We start from the raw sequence: 23,439 nt of genomic DNA, 5'->3' as shown, positions 1-23,439 counted from the left end.
CAGGAGAATGGCATGAACCCGGGAGGCGGAGCTTGCAGTGAGCCGAGATTGTGCCACTGCACTCCAGCCTGGGCGGCAGAGCGAGACTCCGCCTCAAAAAAAAAATAAAAAAAAAAAAAAAAAAAAAAGAATTTTTTGGCCAATGAATTTCTAAAGTCCTGAATTAAGTTCTGAAATATTTTGCCTATGTCTTCAACTTAGCCTTCCCTTGGTGTCCCTACCCCCTGAGACTCCTAGACACTCAATCACACACTTCTCCCCTCAGTAAATTTACTTGTTGACCTTTTCTGGAAATTTTTCATTTCTGTTTGATTGCATGGAAAGGTACATGCAAAAGCACACACAGACTTCTAGGTATAGAAACACTATAATGTTATACAAAAAGATGTTTCTGTTTCATTTTCAATAGTTTCCACGAATGTTGACATTTCTGACTGTAATAATAAACTAAGTCAATGTCACAGAATCACAGAGTTGAAAAAAATAACAGAGAACATTAGCCAAAACCCACATTTTATGAGGAAGACACTGAGGGCCTGAGAAATTATATGACTTGCAAATTGCAGCAACAATTATCAGTGTCTACACTGGACTAGAGCCCAGGTATCCTAATTCCAGACCAGAGCTCATGCCTTCAAGCAACAATCTGAAGTTACTCTCACATTACCTTTAATGGATTATAAAAATTACTCAAGATTGGGCCGGGCGCGGTGGCTCACGCTTGTAATCCCAGCACTTTGGGAGGCCGAGGCGGGCGGATCACGAGGTCAGGAGATCGAGACCACGGTGAAACCCTGTCTCTACTAAAAATACAAAAAATTAGCCGGGCGTGGTGGCGGGCGCCTGTAGTCCCAGCTACTCGGAGAGGCTGAGGCAGGAGAATGGCGTGAACCCGGGAGGCGGAGCTTGCAGTGAGCCGAGATCGCGCCACTGCACTCCAGCCTGGGTGACAGAGCGAGACTCCGTCTCAAAAAAAAAAAAAAAAAAAAAAAAAAAAAAATTACTCAAGATTTTTTCCAGTGTGAGCTCACACTCAACAAAACACTCCTATCTGCTCATTCAAAAAAACATATAAAGTCTTGTACAACTTATTACTAGGTAGGTTTTTAAATTTTCTAGAGAATACAGTGTCATTTTTATTACCTAACGTCAAGCTAGATCCTAGCACCAGTCCTTGGTGTCCTTAATTCTTTATTTCACAAAATTTTCTTTGGTCTCCCTTCCCCCAGAAGTATTTTCTTTTCTTCTTTTTTTTCCTTTTTTTTGAGACGGAGTCTCGCTCTGTCGCCCAGGCTGGAGTGCAGTGGTGCAATCTCGGCTCACTGCAAGCTCCGCCTACCAGGTTCATGCCATTCTCCTGCCTCAGCTTCCAGAGTAGCTGGGACTACAGGAGCCCGCCACTACGCCCGGCTAATTTTTTGTATTTTTAAGTAGAGACAGGGTTTCACTGTGTTAGCTAGGATGGTCTCGATCTCCTGACCTCGTGATCTGCCCGCCTCGGCCTCCAAAAGTGCTGGGATTACAGGCGTAAGCCACCGCACCTGGCCTCCCCAGTCGTATTTTTAATACTCCTATATTTAATACAAAAATGGAATAGTTTGATAAGTATGAAAGTGGCATTACCAGTCCCTCTTTCAGCTTTTCCTCTGGATGGGGCCATGTGACAATCTGTCATACCTCCAGTACGCAGCCTGTTAATCATGAGAGGTATACATTTTGGCCAACAAATCAAAGTATTACAAATTATCAAAAGAATGGTTCAATGAACAATCTCCTGAACTGATGCTGGGAATGCAAATTGGGACAATGTGTCTTGAGGTTACTTTCATCACAGGAATCAACAACCTTCAATATACTAATGTCTTTAGGCTTAGTAACTACGATTCAAAAAATTTATCCTAAGAAAATAATCAGAAAAATCTATAAAAACATTTAAGAGAAAATTCATCACTGTTTTATTTGTAATACAAAAAAATGGAAACAATCTGACTACCCAACAATGGGGGAATCATTAAATAAATTCAGGCACATGTAAAATATGGATCAACAATTAAATATATTATTGAGGAATGTTTAGCAACCGTATGTTAAGTAAAGAATAAAAGCAGGCTATAAAAAAGAATATTTTCATTAAAACGTAGTCTTGGGATCATTAGACTTTAGAATCAAAGAAATATGGTTTGAGTTTTGGCTCCTTACTTGTCAGCTCCATGACCTGCTCAAGTTACATGACCTCCATGTTTTCCTTCATCTGTAAAATGATGACTGCACCTAATTCCTTGGGTTGATACGAATTTTTATAAGTTAGGGCATTCATATATATAAACTAGTATATTTAACATGGGATAAACATTCAACAAATGGTAACTATTACAATTACTATATAACATTACATAATCATTTCTTTTTAAAATCAGGAGGTAAAAATAAAGGTCACTAAAAAAAGAAAAATCTTAGGAAGATCTCACCTGGTGAGATGGGTTTAACATGTTTTAACATCAGAAGGCAGAAAACCCTCTGACCTGTCTACTTTAAAATAAACTTTAAAAATGAATTCTTCCTTACATTCTTCAAGAATAACTACATTGATCTTTGGTGTCTCCCTTTTTATCCTTACACTTAAATCTGCACCCTGATCATAAAAATGATCCCACTGCATCTCTAGTTGGCCTCCTTCCTATCAAGTACTCCAAGCTTTTATTATACTGACTTTGAAGTCTCCAGCAAGAACCCCTCAAACTCTCTTTTTCGGCTTATATCTGATGTACACCTTATTTGCAACATTTTGTAGCTTTGCTTATTTCTTCTTGCTTGGGAAATCATCCCCTTTAATGAAAGCTACTTTTACTCCCTTACAGCAACCGATTTTACTTTAAGGCAGTGGCTGCTACAGCCCATCTGCAGCGGCCCCCACAAGGACGTTGGCTGCAGAGTGGGAGGCACCATGGGGGCTGGGCATTCAGCAGAGCTACCGGGAGCTGGGAACAGGCAGGAGGCTCGCCACCTATCAGCTTGGCAGGGTAGGAGCCAGTGCTCCCGGGAGCAGCTGCAGCCGCCCAGCCGCATTCTCAGGGGCCCAGAAAGCCCCCTGCCCCTACAGGCTTAGAAGTGCCTGCTCCCGCTCCCTGGCCTCTCCCGACTCCCGGCATCTACTCCAGTGTGGGGCAAAGTTGTGGCTAAGCTGAGGCACTGTCTCAACCCAGCCAGGTGTGCATGCACTAAGAGCGGTGATGACATGCCAGCCCCCTGCCACTTCGGCCCCCTCTAGACTTTGGGCACAAGCCTGGGAGGGAGGTCCAGCCAAGGGGCTGAGGGTAGCTTGGCATGGGCCTGTGGGCTCCACACAGCATCTAAAGCCAGGGTGCTGTGGAGGGCATGTTGGTGGCAGCAGGAGGTTGAAAGTTTCCTGGGCAGGAAAGGGTGGGTCCCCGGAGGAACACCTCCTTCAAGCTAGGACTGGCCTGAAGCCTGGGGGCCAGGCTGCCAGTTCTGGATGAAGTCCACCAACCAGAGTATGAAGTTCATTGATGACCAATCGGCCAAATGGATGGTGCTTTTTCCAGGCCTGCCCATGGCCACCCATCAACCAATCAACATGCACTTCCTCCATTCTGAGCACATAAAAACCTGCAGACTTGGCCAGACACCCTTATCAGGATGACCTGCCTGCAGGTAGGAGCTACCCACTCCAGTCTTCTCTCTGTTGAGGGTTGCACTGGGTGTGGTGGTGCGACCCGTAGTCCCAGCTACTCGGGAGGCTGAGGTCGGAGGACTGCTTGAGCCTGGAAGGCAGAAGCTGCAGTGAGCTGAGATTGCATTACTGCACTCCAGCCTGGATGACAGTGAGACCCTGTCTCAAAAAAAAGAAAAAATAAAAGACAGAAACTGAAAAACATTTTGTCCAATCACAATTTAAAAAAGTAACAAAATAAAATGGAATCTGAAATAGTATTCAGATAAGAAGGCAGACTTCAGACTTTTAGAATCCAATTTTTAAAATGTGAAATTAAATTGGTACTTTGGACTGGGCACAGTGGCTTACACATGTAATCCCAGCACTTTGAGAAGCAGAGGTGGGAGAATCCCTTGAGCCCAGGAGTTCAAGACCAGCCTGGGCAACATAGCAAGACCCCCATCTCTACAAAACATAAAAATAAAAAAAATTAGCCAGGCATGATGGCACACTCCTGTGGTCCCAGCTCCTTGGGAAGCTGAAGTGGGAGGATCACTTCAGCCTGGGAAATTGAGACCGCAGTGAGCTATGATCACGCCACTGTACACCAGCCTGGGAGACAGAGCAAGATCCTGTCTCAAAGAAATAAAAAGGCCGGGCACGGTGGCTCACGCCTGTAATCCCAGCACTTTGGGAGGCTAGAGGCGGGCGGATCACGAGGTCAGGAGATCGAGACCATCCTGGCTAACATAGTGAAACCCCGTCTCTACTAAAAATACAAAAAATTAGCCGGGCGTGGTGGCAGGCGCCTGTAGTCCCAGCTACCTGGGAGGCTGAGGCAGGAGAATGGCGTGAACCCGGGAGGCGGAGCTTGCAGTGAGCCGAGATTGTGCCACTGCACTCCAGCTTTGGAGATAGAGCGAGACTCCGTCTCAAAAAAAAAAAAAAAAAAGAAATAAAAAATAAAAATTAAAAAATAAATTGGTACTTTGAAAAAAGTTTTTTACAAATCAATACAGAAATTATTCAAAAACCACATAAAAATATAGAAATCTCTTAAGTACTATATAGTAATAAAGTCCTTGAATTAAACTTTAACATCACTGCAGCTAGGCATTATTTGGGGAGGAAAGTGCTATTGAAAGTACCATTCTTTTCTCCCTTGGTTTAGTTCTCTTCAGTTCTAATGCCTACTATATAAAAACTGTTTTTTCAGTGTGGTGGTGATTGTAAAATTCTAGGTATTCCAAAAGGAAGTGAAAATCATTCTCTTGAAGACTATATTCAGTCCTTTAGAGGAATGAATATGCAATATTTAACCTTATACCCAAAGAAAGGTTCTTCACTGTTCACTTGACGTGTACTAAGATTCTATAACAAACTTGAAATACAATGACAAATGGCAGAAAGGTTAATGAGTCTTTCTCTCTCTCTACTTCCTTTCACAATCCCCTAGCATCCTCCCTCCATTAGCAGTCCCTAACACCAGATATTGAAAAACAAAAATAAAGCCCAAACCAAATAGACACAAAAGCGCTTTACTGAAGCTTCAGGGAAAAATTCTACTGTCCTTGATGGACTGAAAGCAGCAGCCACGTGTACCAAAACAAGGATATCTTTTGCTCTTACCTCATCAGCTATATAGGGAAAAGATAAAGGAATTGGGGAAGATTTCGGTGGGAGGATAAAAATGGATTAGGTTCTGAAGTTGTGACCCAGAATGAAGCTCCCCATGATATAACATGTTACATACACAGGACTCATTGGAGAAATGCCTGATTTTAGGACTGGGGCAGGAAATACACAAAATGAGCCTAGAGCACCATGTAGTGCCAGAAAGCAAGGAAGTGCTCAAAAAAAACCCCACAATGTTGGCAGTATGTCAAAGGTACACAAGAGTCAACTGAAAGAGATCCCAATGGCCAAAGATAAAATAGCTTGAGCAACAAAATAAATGTGGTAGTGGATTATAATCCAAAGCATAAAATTAATATCCATGAAACCAAACTAACATAAATATGTAATAAATGGGAGTAAAAGGACAAATCTCCCATACAGAATAATTCCAAATAATCTGACAGATTACTCTACATTTAAGGAGTGGAGAGCATAACTCTCCACTCCTTAAATGTGGGCGGCACAAAGTGACTTTCTTTCAAAAAGTGCAGTATGCAAATAAAGTTTATAGTTAAGAAAACTCACAAATACTACCACATCAGATTAGATCAACATCAATTGCAATAAACATGTTTATAGTATGTGCACTTCATATGATGTGATGAAACTGGCACATCATCATTTTTCTTTTTTTTTTTTTTTTTTTTTTTTTTTGAGATGAAGTTTTGCTCTTGTCGCCCAGGCTGGAGCGCAATAACGTGATATCAGCTCACTGCAACCTCCACCTCCCAGGTTCAAGCAATTCTCCTGCCTCAGTCTCCCAAGTAGCTGGGATTATAGGCGCCTGCCACCATGCCCAGCTAATTTTTGTATTTTTAGTAGAGACGAGTTTTGCCTTGTTGACCAGGCTGGTCTCAAACTCCAGACCTCAAGTGATCTACCCACCTTGGCCTCCCAAAGTGCTGGGATTACAACCATGAGCTACTGCGCCCAGCCTGGCACTTCACCTTTCTGATTGATGTTCCTCCCAAAAACCTAAAACCCCAGTCCAATCATGAGAAAAACATCTAAGAAATTCCAGTAGAGACTATCCCACAAAATACCTAACCAGTATGCCTCAAACCTGTCAAGGTCATCAAAAATAAGGCAAGTCTGAAAAACTGTCACAGCCACAAGGAGCCAAAAGTGACACGAAAACTAAATGTAATGTGGTACCTGGTTGGGATCTTGGAACAGAAAAAGGACATCAGCTAAAAAGCATGGGAATCTGAATAAAATATGACTTGGGTTAATAATAATGTATCAATATTGGTTTATTATTTTTTTCCAATAGGGTCTCACTCTGTCACCCAGGCTGCAGTGCACTGGTATGATCATAATTCACTGTAACTTGAACTCCTTGGCTCAGCTGATCCTACCACCTCAGCCTCACAAGAAACAAAGACTACTGGCATGTGCCACCACAAGTGACTAATTTTTTAAGTTTTCTGTAGAAATGGGGTCTCACTATATTGTCTTGATATGGTTTGGATCTGTGTCCCTGAGCAAATCTCACTTTCAATTGTAATCCCCAATGTGGGAGGTGGGGCCTGGTGGGAAATGATTGGGTCATGGCGGCAATTTCTCATGGGTGGTTTAGCACCATCCCCTTGGTGCTATTCCTGTGATAGTGAGTTCTTGCGAGATGTGGTTTTCTGGGGGTATGCAGCACCTCCCTGTCTCTCTGTCTTCCTCCCGCTCTGGCCATGTGAAGTGGTGGCTCCCACTCTGTCTTCTGCCATGATTGTAAGTTTTGCAAGGTCTCTCCAGACACTGAGCAGATGCCAGCATCATGCTTCCTGTACAGCCTATGGAACCATGAGCCAATTAAACCTCTTTTCTTTATAAGCTAACAGTGCTTATTTCTTTTTGTTGTTGTTGAGACAGAGTCTTGCTCTGTCACCCAGGCTAGAGTGCAGTGGTGTGATCTGGGTTCACTGCAGCCTCCACCTCCCAGGTTAAGGTATTCTCCTGCCTCAGCCTCCCGAGTAGCTGGGACTACAGGTGTGCGCCACCACACCCGGCCAATTTTTGTATTTTTTATTAAAGGTGGGGTTTCGCTATATTGACCAGGCTGGTCTTGAACTCCTGGCCTCAACTGATGTGCCCACCTTGGCCTCCCAAAGTGCCAGGATTACAAGTGTGAGCCACCATGCTTGGCAACAGTACTTATTTTGTCTCCAATAGCATGGAAATGCTATTGGAGACAGTGCAAATGGAATTCCACAAAATAATACTGTTTCCCTTACACTGTGGATTAAGGGAATACTTAGCATTTCAAAAGGTGTTTTCTAACACTGCTTTTAGGAGACTGTGCTTTCAAATTTCTCAATATCAGTGGAACTCAAATTACAGCTGAAAACAGATAATGTGTTGGTCGCAGGCCCATCTGCATTCACAATCAATTCCTTGGCTATTCTCTGTTCTGTTAGAAGAGCTAAGTCCTACAGGCTCTTTTGTCAGCTGGCTCCCAGTAGAGTCAGACCAATGGGATGCAATGGTGAAAGACTGGACAGTGAAAAGACAGAAGAATCCACGGTATTACCGCCCCTTTCTCTCCGTCTTTAGCAACAGCTCCAGCAGCAGCAGTGGCTCCAGCTCCCCCTTAACAGACATCCATGGTTCCAATTAATGTAGAGTGGTTTTGAAAAACACGAACTCCTCCCTTTGGCCCTACAGCTCTAGGAGTACTACTGATTCCTTGCTATTCCCAATCTCTGAATTGCTTCACCATCCTGTTTCATTTCTCAACAACTCCACTAGCTAGGAAGCCAATTCCTTGAATTACATTTCCCTTGTTTTATATTATTTAAGTTATATGTTTTCCTAGTTAGACCTTGACATAATTTAAAAAGTTGAAGGGGAAAGAGAAACAAAGAGAATATTCTGAGTAAGAGCACAGAGGCAACAAAGCAGAGTACCTCTGGGATTCATCTACTTCTCAAATGTGTGACTTTGCACAAATTATTTCAGTGCTTTAAGCCTCAATTTATTCATCTACAAGTAGAGGGCTATAATAGTAGTAGTATCTATACCTCCTAGGGTTATTATATAGACTAAATGAGTTCATGCATTTAAAACATTAGCATAAAGCCTGGCACAAAACATTTCGGCTATCATCACTCTTATTGCTGCCATCATCTCCTCCTCTACACTCCCAGAGTACTGCCCACTGTAACGCATTTTCAACCAGGCTTGTTCTCTTCTACAGGATCTCCGCTGCTGAGGAGTTCCCAGTCTAGGAGTCTAGGTTTAGTTTCTAACCCTTCTTAAACACTGCTCTGGGCTTGATTCTCCTGAAGGCCTCCACTGATCCACACAACTCCTACAAAATTAACTGCCTACAAATTTAGTCTACATTCCTTAACCTGCCATGTGGAGCTATCTACAGTTGTAACCCAACCTACCTTTCCTTATTTTTCTTCCTTGATATAACCTACATTTTAGAAAAACTTGTTTATCTCTTTCTGGTTTCTTTTGAAAAATCAAACATCTGGTAATAATGGTTTATTCCAATGATCTGCCTCCTTTAGAAAAGCAAGTGCTCTCTCATTTTGCTATAATCATCACTCATATAATGCAATACCATTTAACCCAGTCATCCCCTCACTCATTTGTGCCACCTGCCTGCCCCTTTAAGCATCTGAATTTGCTACCTCTGCCTAAGATTTTGTTATCTTCTTAACTTAGCTCATATTCTTCCCTTTTCTCAATGTTCAACTCATTCAACTCACTTTTCACAAAGTTTTCTCTGATTTCCCAAATAAGAAACCATGGCTCATTCCTACGAAATCAAGCATTTTATCCATATATTTATCTTAAGACACCTATGCCTTAGTCTTTCATTCACTTACCCTTGAAAAGACATTTACTAAGTATCTGCAACCTATCCCATGCTGTGCTTGGCCCTAGAAGTCATTCTCAAAAGTGAATCAGACAGGATCTCCACTGCTGGGGAGTTCCTAGTCTAGGAGTCTAGGTTTAGTTTCTGGTCAAGTCCCTTGAGGAAAAAATGCATATTTGATTCATCTTTGTATCCACTATAGCACTTAGACTCAGAACCTTACCTAATAATGTACGACTCCATGAAGTGTTAAATGGATGAATAAATAAATGAACAAAAATATGATAGCACTTAGACAGCCTGTCTTTAATTGGGCATTTAAATTTGCTCCAAATATGCCTCCTAGAGCAACTGTTTTCATAAATAGTTTTACTGGAACATGGCCACATTTATTTATTGTCTATGTGTTCAGTCTACAACAGTGTAGTTGCAGCTAGATGTGCAGGTTTGTTACACAGGTAAATGTGTGCCAGAGGCTATATGGTCTGCAGAGCCTGAAATGTTTACAATCTAACCCTTTGCAAATTAAGTTTGCTATCCTCTGCCCTTGAGGGTGGCAATCTTGGTTTATTTATATCCTCTCCATACACACTTAGTTTATAGCTTCCATATATTTGGTGTTACCCAAAAATCTGTTAAAATGAATTTAATTGACAAATTTTAAAAACAGAACCTATTTCTAAGTTGGAGACTGCCTGTGTTATTGGAGATATTAATAAGCAATGATCAAAACTTGAAAAAGCACATCAGAAGTCAGAGTATTATACGTACTCTGATTATACACATATTTATTAGATACTTACATTTTAGGCCTCTCCTATTACAAAAGTCAAAGAGACATAGTCTCATTTATCTTATTCTTTAATTCTTTAAGGCTGTCCGTTCATCATTCTATAACATCTCCCTAATCTACTTATCTCCAAGCTAGTTGGTTTCACTCATTTGTTAATTTAATGATTCAACAAAAATTTATGAGGCAGAGCAACCATGTGCCTGGTACTACGTTGGGAACTGAGAGAATGAGTATTCTTAAAACTTCATCCCCATCTATAAAGAATATCTAATTTTAGTTAAAAAGGCATATTTCAAAGAGAAGAAACATTATTTAAATAATGCCAGCAAATCAACAAATGGGCCGTGTATCTGTTACCACTGCCTGGTTTCAAATATCCACTAGAAAACCAAAATAACAACAACAACAACAATTAAAAAAAACAGAAAAATTACTTCAAATGTTCCACTACCATGAATCAAAAAATTTCTGAAAACTGGGAAAAAAGATCACTCCATCATAGCTACTACAGCTGGAAAAAAAAAAAAGGCACCAAAATTGTTCACAAGTTCCCTATGGCATTTTATTCTCACATAAGCAGTAAATAACTTTTTAGATAAATATAAATTGCCTGAAAGTACTATAAAATGCTAAAACTTCTATTTTGAGACTGAACATTTCAGTCCAAGAAAAACAAGAGTTGTACCAGAGGGAAATGAAGAAGAAAAAAAGTATTCTTCCTCCTCACGAGAGGGGTGGTAGTTGTGATGGAGAGAGGAAAGATGGAGACTATTCACTCATTCAACAAATACTTATTTAGCTTTTACCACATAAATATATAAACATTCATTTGGCATGTGCCAGGACTTATGCTAAGTTCTGGGGAAAAAGCAATGAGCAAGACAGACACAGACTCTTGCTCTCCCTTAGAGGCTAACATATAAGAGGACCCTACGAGGAAAAAATACAGGTGTCAATATGATATTAAAATCAAATATCCATGTTCATTTATTAAGTTGCTCAATAATAATAGAAGTTAATAGCTATTTCATAGACAATTAAATGACTATCATGTGCCAATTACAATGCCAATCACAGATACGTGTTTCCCGAGGACTTCACACCATAGGTGCTTATACAAATATAAATAATTTTGATGTATCTTAATAAACTATAATAAAAACTTGTGCAACTTCCTAAGGAAACACACAGTATAAAACAATTTTCTTCTACTAGGCAAAGGGAACTGGGGTCAGGGAAGGCTTCACATTGGATGTGTCTTAAAAAAAAAATGAATAGGAGTTAGCCAGGAAAAGAATTTCAGAAGAGAAAGCTCTAGTAAAGTCACAGAACCATAAAATTTCATGAAGGAAACTTAATGTAACTATAGTACAGGGTACAGTGCAATGTAGGGGATGGGAAACGTGGCTGGATATGTCATTTGAGGATCAGTACATGAAGAGTCCTGTGTAAGATCCTGAGAAAGGTTTAGATCGTGTTAAACTCATAAAAAGGGATGGTATCATTAACAAGTCTGTATTGTAGAAAAATAACTGATGGCAGTGTGAAGTTTAGAAAGGATACAATACCAGAAGCAAAGAGACTTGTTTTTAAAGGCGATCACTACAGGCCAGAGAAGAAACAATAAAGACTAAGAGAATAGCAAGGGAAGGAATACCATGAAAAAAAGTACAGAGATGAGGCTAAGTGACTGATGAACTGAATGGTGGAAGTAAAGGAGAAAGTGGAGATGATGGCACTAGTCAAGAAAGGCAGAAAGAAGAGGAGAATCAGCATGTTCAGGGAAGACTATAATGAGCTACGTTTTAAATAAGCTGAATTTTCTATTTTTGTGTATGGTACTCACTGGTAGACATCTGGAAATTCTTACTCCATTCACTGAAAGAAAAGTTATTCTCATTTCTTCCCATTCAAGAATAACATTCATTCATTCAACAATTTCTTTTTGGAATGTTTACCACACATCAGGCACCATTATAAATGCTAGAAATACATACCAGAGAACAAATAAAGTCACTGTCCATGAAACTTAACATTCTAGCCTCCTATTATGGTGTAAAAAACAGTGGGGAAGAATCAGTTAGGCCGGGTGTGGTGGCTCACCCAAAATCCCAGCACTTTGGGAGGCTGAGGAGGGTGGATCACTTGAGGTCAGGAGTTTGAGACCAGCCTGGCTGACATGGGGAAACCCCATCTCTACTGAAAATACAAAAATTAGCTGGGCGTGGTGGCAGGCGCCTGTGGTCCCAGCTACTTGGGAGGCTGAGGCAGGAGACTCAGGTGAACCTGGGAGGCGGAGGCTGCAGTGAGCCAAGATCCCGCCAATGCACTCCAGCCTGGGCAACAGAGCGAGACTCCATCTCAAAAAAAAAAAAAAAAAAAAGTTAAAAATATAGGTATACAGTACATAATCCATGTGATTACCAATGTAAGCTTCAAAGTATTGTTAAAACATGTTTTAAATCATGTTATCATTGCAAAATAGTAAAAGTACTGTCTTATTTTTGGAAATGAATAAATGCCTGAAAATGTGTGTTTGACAGGTTTTAGTTTTCACGTATCAGGATTATTTATAATGAAACATATGTGTCTAGTTTTTTTACATGTTACACTATCCTAATAATAACAAGAGTTGTGGCGGTGGGAGGAGGGAGAGCATCAGGAAGAATAGCTAATGCATGCTGGGCTTAATACCTAGGTGGTGAGGCAATCTGTGCAGCAAATTACCACGGCACACATTTACCTGTGTAACAAACGTGCACAAATGTACCCCGGAACTTAAAATAAAAATTGAAGAAAAATAAAAATAATAGGAGCTACAATTTTCAGGAAAGTAATGGAAACCAAATGACTACTATTTCATACAAACTGAGTTTTGTTCAAACTGCTTTAAAATTTGATAATAATCTCCTCTTAAAGTTTCTTTTCGGCTGGGCGCGGTGGCTCACGCTTGTAATCCCAGCACTTTGGGAGGCCGAGGTGGGCGGATCACGAGGTCAGGAGATCGAGACTACGGTGAAACCCCATCTCTACTAAAAATATAAAAAATTAGCCAGGCGTGGTGGCGGGCGCCTGTAGTCCCAGCTACCCGGGAGGCTGAGGCAGGAGAATGGCGTGAACCCGGGAGGCGGAGCTTGCAGTGAGCTGAGATCGTGCCACTGCACTCTAGCCTGGGCGACAGAGCGAGACTCTGTCTCAAAAAAAAAAAAAAAAAAGTTCTTTTTCTACTTTTCCATTAGAAACAGCTTTGCTAGTGCAAAGTTTGATTATGACTTCTATTAAACCATTAACTGTAAAATGCTACTTTATTCAAGATGCTACATATTTTGCCTATTTTAATCTCCTAAGCAGGCTAATGAACATTAGTTCTTAGTTTCAAAAGAGAAGCTTACCTAAGAAAAAGTTATTTAACAAATATGACAAGATATATTTATTTCTTTTTGATTTTTCTTTTAGAGAGACAGGGATCTCACTATGTTGCCCAGCCTGGGTCTGGAACCCCTGGGCTCAAGTAATCCTCCCACCTGACCTTCCAAATTGCTAGAATTACAGGCATGAGCCACCATGTCCAGCCCAACAAGATATATTTCATAAACCTTAAAATGAATTACATTTGCCGGGCGCGGTGGCTCACGCTTGTAATCCCAGCACTTTGGGAGGCCGAGGCGGGCAGATCACGAGGTCAGGAGATCGAGACCACGGTGAAACCCCGTCTCTACTAAAAATACAAAAACAATTAGCCGGGCGCTGTGGCGGGCGCCTGTAGTCCCAGCTACTCGGAGAGGCTGAGGCAGGAGAATGGCGTGAACCCGGGAGGCGGAGCTTGCAGTGAGCCGAGATCGCGCCACTGCACTCCAGCCTGGGCGACAGAGCAAGACTCCGTCTCAAAAAAAAAAAAAAAAAAAAAAGAATTACATTTTTAAAATACAGTGTGAAAGTTTTTTTCTTTAACTCATTGACAAACATTATTTTCTATTTTCAATAAGATTTCCAAATATGCCCCACACCTAGGCCATTTTTTTTTTCTTTCCTAATATTTACCTTTTGTCAGCTTCTCATGGCTTTCGGTAGTTCCAAGTTCCCTAAAGTTATTATCAACAATCTTCTGCCTCATTATTGGTCATTGCCTGGACCAACAACTCCCAAAAGAAGCAGAACCACCCCTTAGGGACATTCTGCAAGTACATGAGGCTCTGTTTGGTTGCACAATAATTTGAATCGAAGGGAGGATATTTGGTGGATGGGAGACTACTGATCGTAGAAGTCCTAAAATATATGAGACAAGCCTGTATAACAAAGAACTGTTTGCATCCCTCAATTTTAAAAGATTAAGGTGAAAAGTTTATGATAATCTTAGTCCAGAACTTTATTATATATGAATATATCATTATTACACTGTTTTAGTACAGACTGAATCTTCCACAAGTGCAAGTGCCATGTAAATTGAGGGAGATTCCACTATTTTGTTCAAGTTTTTACCAGAAATTGTTCGCCATTTGGGAGAAATAAGTTTGTAAAGAACAATGGTCCTTCTGCTATTTGAAAAGCCAATATAATACATTTGATAAACAATTTGCATTGGTAGCTGTCACATACGCAGTGATTCTACAAATTGGTGCAATATGCCAGCAACTAATAATTACTTCATTATGTTTTCTAATGTAGTAATGTCTAAGTATTTACATATTTAAATTGTGGACATGTTAACATGTTATTTTCTTTTTTTTGAGACAGTCTCACTCTGTCGCCCAGGCTGGAGTGCAGTGGCGTGATCTCCCCTCACTGCAACCTCTGCCCCCTAGGTTCAAGCAATTCTTCTGCCTCAGCCTCCCTACTAGCTGGAATTACAGACATGTGCTACCATGCCCAGCTAATTTTTGTATTTTCAGTAGAGACAGGGTTTTGCCCTGTTGGCCAAGCTGGTCTCGAACTCCTGACCTCAAGTGATCCGCCTACCTCAGCCTCCCAAATTGCTGAGATTATAGGAGCGAGACGCCGCTTGCAGCCTGTAGACATGTTATTTTCTAATAAAATATTTCATCTTTATGTCTCAAAGCATTATATTGATTATTAAAAGTTATGATTACAGGTAGATTTTATTGTCTATGAATCTGACTTCAGGATTTCAGGATATTACAGGACACAGACAGTTTGAGAATCACTGGCTTACACTTTAGCCTTCAAGTACCTGGACTACTAAAGATGCGTCCTATCTGGTGCTCTGGATTCTGTAAACTCTCTCCTCTTCCAAGTAAAAATACCTACAGATGTAGAAGTCACCAATATTAGTTCTATCTTCCAATTACCACAGCTCCCAACTACCTTGAAAGCCTGATACTGGGATTTTTACAACTCTCCACAAAAGGATTACTTCTGCCTAATCTTGTTCAGCTATATCATACACTGAATACTATATCCAGAAATCCTTATTTCAAAGGAGTCAGCAAGTCATAGTGGAAAAAGTGTAGCATTTGGAATCGTAGATCTGCCACTTACCAGGGATGATCCTGGACAAGTTACTTAAAACTTTCTAAATCTCTGTTGCCTCATTTTTTTTTTTCTTTGTTGGAGACAGGGTCTAGCTCTGTCTCTCAGGCTGGAGTGCAGTGGCGAAATCATAGCTCACTATAACCTCAAACTCCTGGGCTCAAGTGATTCTCCAGATCCAGCCTCCCAAGCAGCTAGGACTACAGGCTCACACCACCACGCCCAGTTAATTTTTTTTTTTTTTTTTTTTTTTTTTTTTTTTTGCAGAGATGGGGTCTCCTATGTTGCCCAGGCTGGCCTCCAAACTCATGGCCTCAAGTGATCCTCCTGCCTGGGCTTCCTAAAGCGCAGGGATTACAAGCCTAAACCACCGATTTTTCATATTGAATGTTGAAATATTACCGTGCAACTGTGCACGTATCAGGTTAAAGAAAACACACTGCTAAAATTAAACCCATCTGTGTCTCTTCACTTGTTTAACATGGCTACAAAAAACGTAAAAATACGCCAGGCGCGGTGGCTCACGCCTGTAATCCCAGCATTTTGTGAGGCCGAGGCAGGCGGATCACGAGGTCAGGAGATCGAGACCATCCTGGCTAACACGGTAAAACTCCGTCTCTACTAAAAATACAAAAAATTAGCCGGGCGTGGTGGCAGGTGCCTGTAGTCCCAGCTACTTGGGAGGCTGAGGCAGGAGAATGGCGTGAACCCAGGAGGCGGAGCTGGCAGTGTGAGCCGAGATCCTGCCACTGCACTCCAGCCTGGGCGACAGAGCGAGACGTATGTGGCTCACTATATGTTTCTGTTAGACAGTTTTCTGTTAGACCCTTCCTTTTTCCAGCTCTACAGGTCATCCTGAATACACCACTTGCAGTTTCCAACTGGGCCCTGTTTCTGTGCCGGAGACTTTGGAGATAGTACTCCTGGTACCCGAAACAGTTTTTCCCCTTCTCTTTGCTGAATGGACTGTTTTTATTCATTCAGATCTTAATTTTTAACTACAGCTTTCTCCAAGAAGCGTCCCTGATCCCACCACATCCCCTGCAAGACGGTATTAGGGCCTCCTATGAGACAGAAAAATCCCCATACAACACTTATTATACCGTATTTGCAATTGCCTATTTTCTGGTTTGTGTCCCAGACAAGACTGGAAGCTCCTTGAGGAGCCAGATCCTCAGAACTGCTCCGTCTTCCACGCCCAGACGTCAAAGCCCAGCACAAAGTAGTCTCTCCACTGAACAAATGAGCGCTAGTTAGGGCACAGACGGTGAGCGAATGCGGGGGAGTACAAAGGTTCAAGGGTGAGGCGGTAGAGGGGGCTGAAGCAGAAACTACAAGGGAGCTAGACAGGGGTGGGGGCCGCTGGCAGGACTCACCAGTCTCTGCTGGTCGACGTCGGCGTCGGGCTGTTGAGCGGAGGACTGCAAGTACTCAGCGTAGCGCAAACTCTCGCCAACTGGGGCGATGACACCACGAGCAGCCATGGCAATGCTGCCCGGAGACTCCAGGCGCCGCGGCACTGACTACGAGGCGGCCGTAGGGACAAACTAGTTAGCGCGGTTTCTTCTCGCAGATCCAGTGGACTCTGCGCTCGTTGTGCTATTAAAGGCGAGGGTCCCGGAAGATATCCTTCTCACCCGAGCTAGGTAACGTGTCCCGTGCAAGCCCGGGGGGGGGGTCACACTTCGAAAAGAGCCAAGAGCTCTGGGACGTTCTTGAATCACACTCGCAGGCGCAAAGCCAACCCTGACACTCAGGTAGCTTTATATACTTGGGCCTGGCCCCCTCCCCAGGCCGCCCTAAGGGACTGGGCTTAAGCCCTGCGAACTGATTGATGTTGGTCGAATCAGATGCCTGCCGAGTAAGCTCGGAGTCTAGCTGTAGTGCCTGAGGGTGGGCTTGCCTGAGCTTTCCTGACCTCCTTCCGGGCAGCCTTTCTTCCCACCCTCAACTACTGTTCGCACTTCTGTTTAATGCCACAGTTCTCCCACCCCGGGAGAGAAATTGAAGAGGCAATTTGCTTACTCCACCCCCAAGTAAATGCTGTATTTAAGGTGAAATTACACAGAAGAAAGTTGTGGCCGGGTGCGATGGCTCACGCTGTAATCCCAGAACTTTGGGAGTCCGAGGAGGGTGGATCACACCAACCTGGCCGACATGGTGAAACCTCGTCTCTACTAAAAATACAAAGATTAGCTGGGTGTGGTGGTGCGTCCCTGTAATCCCAGCTACTCAGGAGCCTGAGGCAGGGGAAAAAAAGTTGTAAGCAAGTAGGTAAATCTTACTCTTCCTCAAATGAGTTTGTGCTGATTTGTATATATAAAAGCCCATTTTATTATTAAGCTTTTTTTTTTTTTTTTTTTTTGAGAAGGAGTTTCGCCCTGTTGCCCAGGCTGAATACAATGGCGCAATCTCTGGCTCACTGCAACCTCTGCCTCCCGAGTATCTGGGATTAAAGACACGTATCTGGGATTAAAGACACGTGCCACCACACCTGGCTAATTTGTGTAGGCTGGTCTCAAACTCCGGACCTCAGGTGATCCGCCCGCTTCAGCCTCCCAAAGTGCTGAGATTACAGGCGTGAGTCACCACGCCTGGGCTCCATCAAGCTTTTTAGAGCAAAAATTAACCAGCAGTTGAAGCTTATGGTGTTTTCCAACTTCTGTACCAACTTGGCAGCTCTTTGGCTCCTTACACCCTTTGCAAAATCAGCTGACAGGAAGAAAAAGCTTTATTTTTTTTTCTATTCCTGAATTTAAAGTTTTGAGGGTCTATTAATTTGTTCACTTAGTTAATATTATTAGCATGCCTAAGAAGTTAGGTCCTAGAAATTTACAATCTTGTAGGGAAGATAACATTGACACAGAATAATAATACATACCAGAACATGAGCACATGCATTGCACAGCAGTATAAAGAGAACTGGACTGGGAATTAAACCGCCGTTGCAAAATTACAACTGAGAAAGAGATCTGACCTAATCAACACCATCTTGCTTCTAACCTCCAAGCTGTCTTGTACGTTCCTGGCCATAGGCCAAACTAACTTTGGGAGAAATGTAATTCATAGTTTATAGTTTGAAACAAAGATGATAAAAGCCCTTTCCCAAAACAAACCTCCTTCTTGCCTGGGGACTAGACTGCCTTTGTAGGACTAACAAATTAGCCACAAGATTAGAAATTATGATGTAGAAGTCATGCAGCTGGAGGCTACAAGATTCTGACTCTCCCCAAATTGCTGCTGGAGCTACCACTATTGTAAAAACTACCACCAGTGCTTGAGATATTTTGCAGACCCTGCACTTGATGAATCAGCTGGCATCACCCAGATGGATAAACTGGCTCATCTGATCTCGTGGCCCCCACCCAGGAACTGATAACGCAAGAAGACAACTTGGACTCCCTATGATTTCATCTTTGACCTGAGCAATCAGCACTCCCAGCTCACTGGCTTCCCCCTACTCACCAAGTTGTCCTTAAAAATTCTGATCCCCAGCCGGGCGCGGTGGCTCATGCCTGTAATCCTAGCACTTTGGGAGGCGGAGGCGGGCGGATCATGAGGTCAAGAGAGTGAGACCATCCTGGCCAACATGGTGAAACTCCGTCTCTACTAAAAATACAAAAATTAGCTGGGCGTGGTGGTGGGCGCCTGTAGTCCCAGCTACTCGGGAGGCTGAGGCAGGAGAATCGCTTGAACCTGGGAGGCAGAGGTTGCAGTGAGCAGAGACCGTGCCACTGCACTCCAGCCTGGTGACAGAGTGAGACTCCATCTCAAAAAAAAATAATAATAAATAAATAAATAATTCTGATCCCTGAATGCTCTGGGAGACTGATTTGAGTAATAATGAAACTCCAGTCTCCTGCACAGCCAGCTCTGCGTGAATTACTCTTTCTCTATTGCAATTCCCCTGTCTTTATAAATTGGCTCTGTCTAGACAGCCAGCAAAGTAAACCCATTGGGTGGTTACAGGAATAAGGAAGAGGTCTGAGTTCTAGTGTACCTCCATTATTTTCTGGGCTTGTATAACTGAACATATCCTTTAACCTCTCCAAATCTTACCTGTAAAAGGAGAATAACATTTGTCTAACATTCTGACTCAGGGAAGTTGTGCAAACAAATATAAACCTCAAAGAACCAATCCTTCAAGATGGATCCCAAGTGGCTAACTAGGACTAACTTAAAATAGAGCCAAACCTTCCTTTTACACTGAAATCTGTGGCTCTCAGGTTTGCAAACTGTTTATTGGGATAGTCTCTCTCTTCTAAATTCCTTTTCAGAGAACTTTTCGTTTACATAGGGATAAAAAAGAAAACGAGAGGATATGGAAGCAACTTGTATAATGCACTTATGAAAAGAGTTACAACCATAGTGCTCTTGGAGTTTACAGGAGGGAATGGCCACTTTTAACAGGGGTCATCAGAGAAGGTTTAGTGAAGGCTTAGCCATTGAGATGAGGTAAAAATTGGTAACATTTTTCTAGATGGAAGAGAGGAAATGCCAGAAATTTCAACTGGAAACAAATGGAAGGAAATGAAAAACAGTGATTCATAGGACTGGGTAAAAAATATTCCAGGACTCTTCACAAAAATAATCTCATTACAGAAATTAATTTTTGTTAAATGGGTCTACAACTATGAAGGACACTAGTAAACTAAGCAAATGAATTGGATCAAGGCCTACAGGTCATTCTTCCATTTATTTATTTATTCAATAAATGTTTATTGAGTATCTGTTAGATAATGAGGAACTATGCTAGGCATTGGACCTATACAGTCAAACATACAAATAAGGTCTCTGATTCCTTGGAGTTTGGAGTATTCTAGCGGCTGGGCCCTAGCAGTAACAGGCTGCTGGCCTGAAACAAATGAACAATTAGAGCAAGACCCAGGTTAGCTTCAGCTCCTGTTAGGGCAGCTACTGCCCCTGCTCAGAAACTGGAGAGAAGCTTTCAGAGCAGAAGCCAGGAAAAAGGGAATAGAAGAAGTGGGAAGGGGAGAATATAGCAAGGTGGAGGTGAGGTGGACTCAGCAGGATTACATCTCAGCTCAGACCCCAAACTATTGAGAGCAGATGGCTGGCTGCTTATAGACTTGACTGACCTCATTCCACTGCTGCCTCAGACATCCACTCCTGCAGATGTAGCCAATTTTAAAGAAAAATCTCATCCACAAAGATTACTTAGTTCTCAGCCTTTGGTTCTTTGGTAAATTCACCCTCCTCAGCAAAGAAAGGGTGGAAAAAAGGGCCATGAAGTCCTTTCCTCTCCCCCACAAGGATCTCTTCCTGATTTAAACTCAATTTTCCAGCTTCTTGAGAACAAAGAAAAATATTTTTGTGAAACCCAAAAGGGAGGCCATATTAAATTTTCATTGGCCTACTTTTATTAGTTATGGCACTTCAAAGACAGATTACATTATGTTCAATAGACTTTGTAAAAGAAAGGCAGATTGCATTGGTAGTATGTCTTCGAAACATCTCAGTGGAAAATGTTCTAAAAATTTATTGTTTGAAAGGACTTTTGACAAAGACAATTGACCTCTCTGTGCCTCAGTTTCCTCATTAGTAAAGTAGGTGATAATAATAGCACCTCTCTTGTGGGGATTAAATGAGTTCACTTTTGTAAAGCTCTTAGAACAGTATTCTTAGAATACTTAGTAACTTCTACAAAATTGTTGGTTACTATTTTATTTATGTTACCTCTTTTACCAATTTATTTCCTTGTGTATTTTCTCTCACTAGCTCTGCCTCCTTCCCCCAGCAGTTGTGTTGATCCCCAACCAATTGTCTTGTCTTTGAAATTACAAAATCTGACTAACATCGCATAGTGATAAAATATAATTGTGGGAGAGGAAATAGTTGTTTTTATGAAAATGAAATTAAATGCCTTGGAAAGATTTGATAAAACAAGTTATTTTTAAAAAGCTGTTGAATGGTGAGCATGGGAAGAGAATCACAAACACTGACTATGATTCTATACTGTTTGCTTTTAAAATGTCTTGCTCCACCTTCATTTTAAACAAACTCAAATTAGGAATCATAGAGGATGGATTACCAGTGTGGAAGAAATCCAAGGCAGAACTGAACCAGAGGACCCACATCCAAATAAAAGGCCTTGGCCCTGCAGCCCTGCAGATATACATAAAGTACACATACATTGTGTCTGTTGTGACACTAAAATTTCATGTGGGTAGAGGGAGTGTTATTAGGGAAAAAGTAAAAAAAAACTTTTGGGTAGAGATAATGAAGAAAAAGGTTGAGAAACAGTAATTTTTTTTTTTTTTTTTTGAGATGGAGTCTTTCTCTGTCCCCCAGTCTGGAGTGCAGTGGCGCGATCTCGGCTCACTGCAAGCTCCGCCTCCCGGGTTCACGCCATTCTCCTACCTCAGCCTCCCGAATAGCTGGGACTACAGGCGCCCGCCAACACGCCCGGCTAATTTTTTGTATTTTTTTTAGTAGAGACGGGGTTTCACCGTGTTAGCCAGGATGGTCTCGATCTCCTGACCTTGTGATCCACCCACCTCGGCCTCCCAAAGTGCTGGGATTACAGGCTTGAGCCACCACGCCTGGCCTGAGAAACAGTAATTTATATATGTTGTAAAAAAAAAAAAAAAAATGGTTAAAGTGTCCAGACACGGTGGCTCATGCCTGTAATCTCAGCACTTTGGGAGGCTGAGGCAGGTGGATCATCTGAGGTCAGGGGTTCGAGACCAGCCTGGCCAACATGACGAAACCCCATCTCTACTAAAAATACAAAAATTACTGGCTGGGCATGGTGGCTCACACCTGTAATTCCAGCACTTTGGGAGGCCAAGACGGGTGGATCATGAGGTCAGGAGTTCAAGACCAGCCTGGCCAAGATGGTGAAACCCCATCTCTACTAAAAATATAAAAAATTAGCCGGACATGGTGTCAGGCGCCTATAATCCCAGATACTCGGGAGGCTGAGACAGAGAATTGCTTGAACCCGGGAAGTGGAGGTTGCAGTGAGCCGAGATCGCACCACTGCACTCCAGCCTGGGCGACAGAGCAAGACTCCGTCTCAAAAAAAAAATTGTGGGCATGGTAGTGGGTGCCTGTAACCCCAGGCTCTCGGGAAGCTGAGTCAGGAGAATTGCTTGAACCTGGGAGGCAGAGGTTGCAGGGGGCCGAGATCGCGCCATTGCACACCAGCCTGGGTGACAAGAGTGAAACTCCGTCTCAAAAAAAAAAAAAAGGTTAAAATATGTATATTGTTGTGATCTCAGATTTTAATTGGCTTTTCAATTAACCCACCAACCACTATCCTGGTCTGGTTAGAAAAGAGGCTGGCTTTACTGTATGACAAAATGCAGTGGGCACCAAAAATGGGCCTGAAATGTTCAAGGAAGGAGTCGGAGAAGCCAGCATCAAGATGACAAGGTGGGGATGAAAACAAATTTGCTGAACTGATAAATTTGAGGCAGACTTGGGAAAACAATGTGTGAGAAAGCCTTGTATGTAAACAATACTAAAGTCATTCAGTTTTCCTAAAGTTTAAAGTATAAAGAAAAGACTGAAGATGGATGAGGGTGGACAGATAACTAGACAAAGGCCAAGTATTGAACAGCTTTATATAATAAGCAGAGGCATTTAGACTTTATCTCATAGGTAAAAGCAGGACATCAAAAAATGTTGAATCTGGCAGTGACATGATCAGACCTACATACTAAGAAGATCATTGTGGCAGCAGTGAAGTGCTGGGCCAAAGCAAAAGGAGGGAGATCAGCTAAAAAGTTATTGCAATAGTCTAAGAGATGCTGAGCCCTAAACTAGGGCACTGGCAGAAGATATGGCAAGGAGGAGTATAGTGGCTTTACCTGGATTCTTCCCCACATTTAAACCCTCTTGGCCCCACCTACCATGGACCCATCCATTGACTTTGTCCCCTATTCTCAGGGTGGCCCCTGATTGACCTAAGCCAACCAACGCATCCCATCACTCTAGCCATGATGTCTGTTTCATGGATGG

General features: G+C 42.2%; 1 protein-coding gene across 1 annotated transcript in view; it reads right to left on the bottom strand.

Moving 5' to 3' along the window:
- Positions 1 to 17,627, bottom strand: part of DNAJC15 (DnaJ heat shock protein family (Hsp40) member C15) — an 83,640-nt gene extending 66,013 nt beyond the window's left edge. The window contains exon 1 of the mRNA XM_055244872.2: positions 16,830 to 17,627. Within this exon, the coding sequence (XP_055100847.1) occupies positions 16,830 to 16,937 (108 nt within the window). The 5' untranslated portion in view covers positions 16,938 to 17,627. The remainder of the gene's footprint in view (positions 1 to 16,829) is intronic.
- Positions 17,628 to 23,439: the final 5,812 nt, after the last annotated feature.

This window comes from Symphalangus syndactylus, chromosome 15 (assembly GCF_028878055.3).
Source record: "Symphalangus syndactylus isolate Jambi chromosome 15, NHGRI_mSymSyn1-v2.1_pri, whole genome shotgun sequence".
NCBI classification, from domain to species: domain Eukaryota; kingdom Metazoa; phylum Chordata; class Mammalia; order Primates; family Hylobatidae; genus Symphalangus; species Symphalangus syndactylus.
This window is presented reverse-complemented; position numbering and strand designations above follow the sequence as displayed.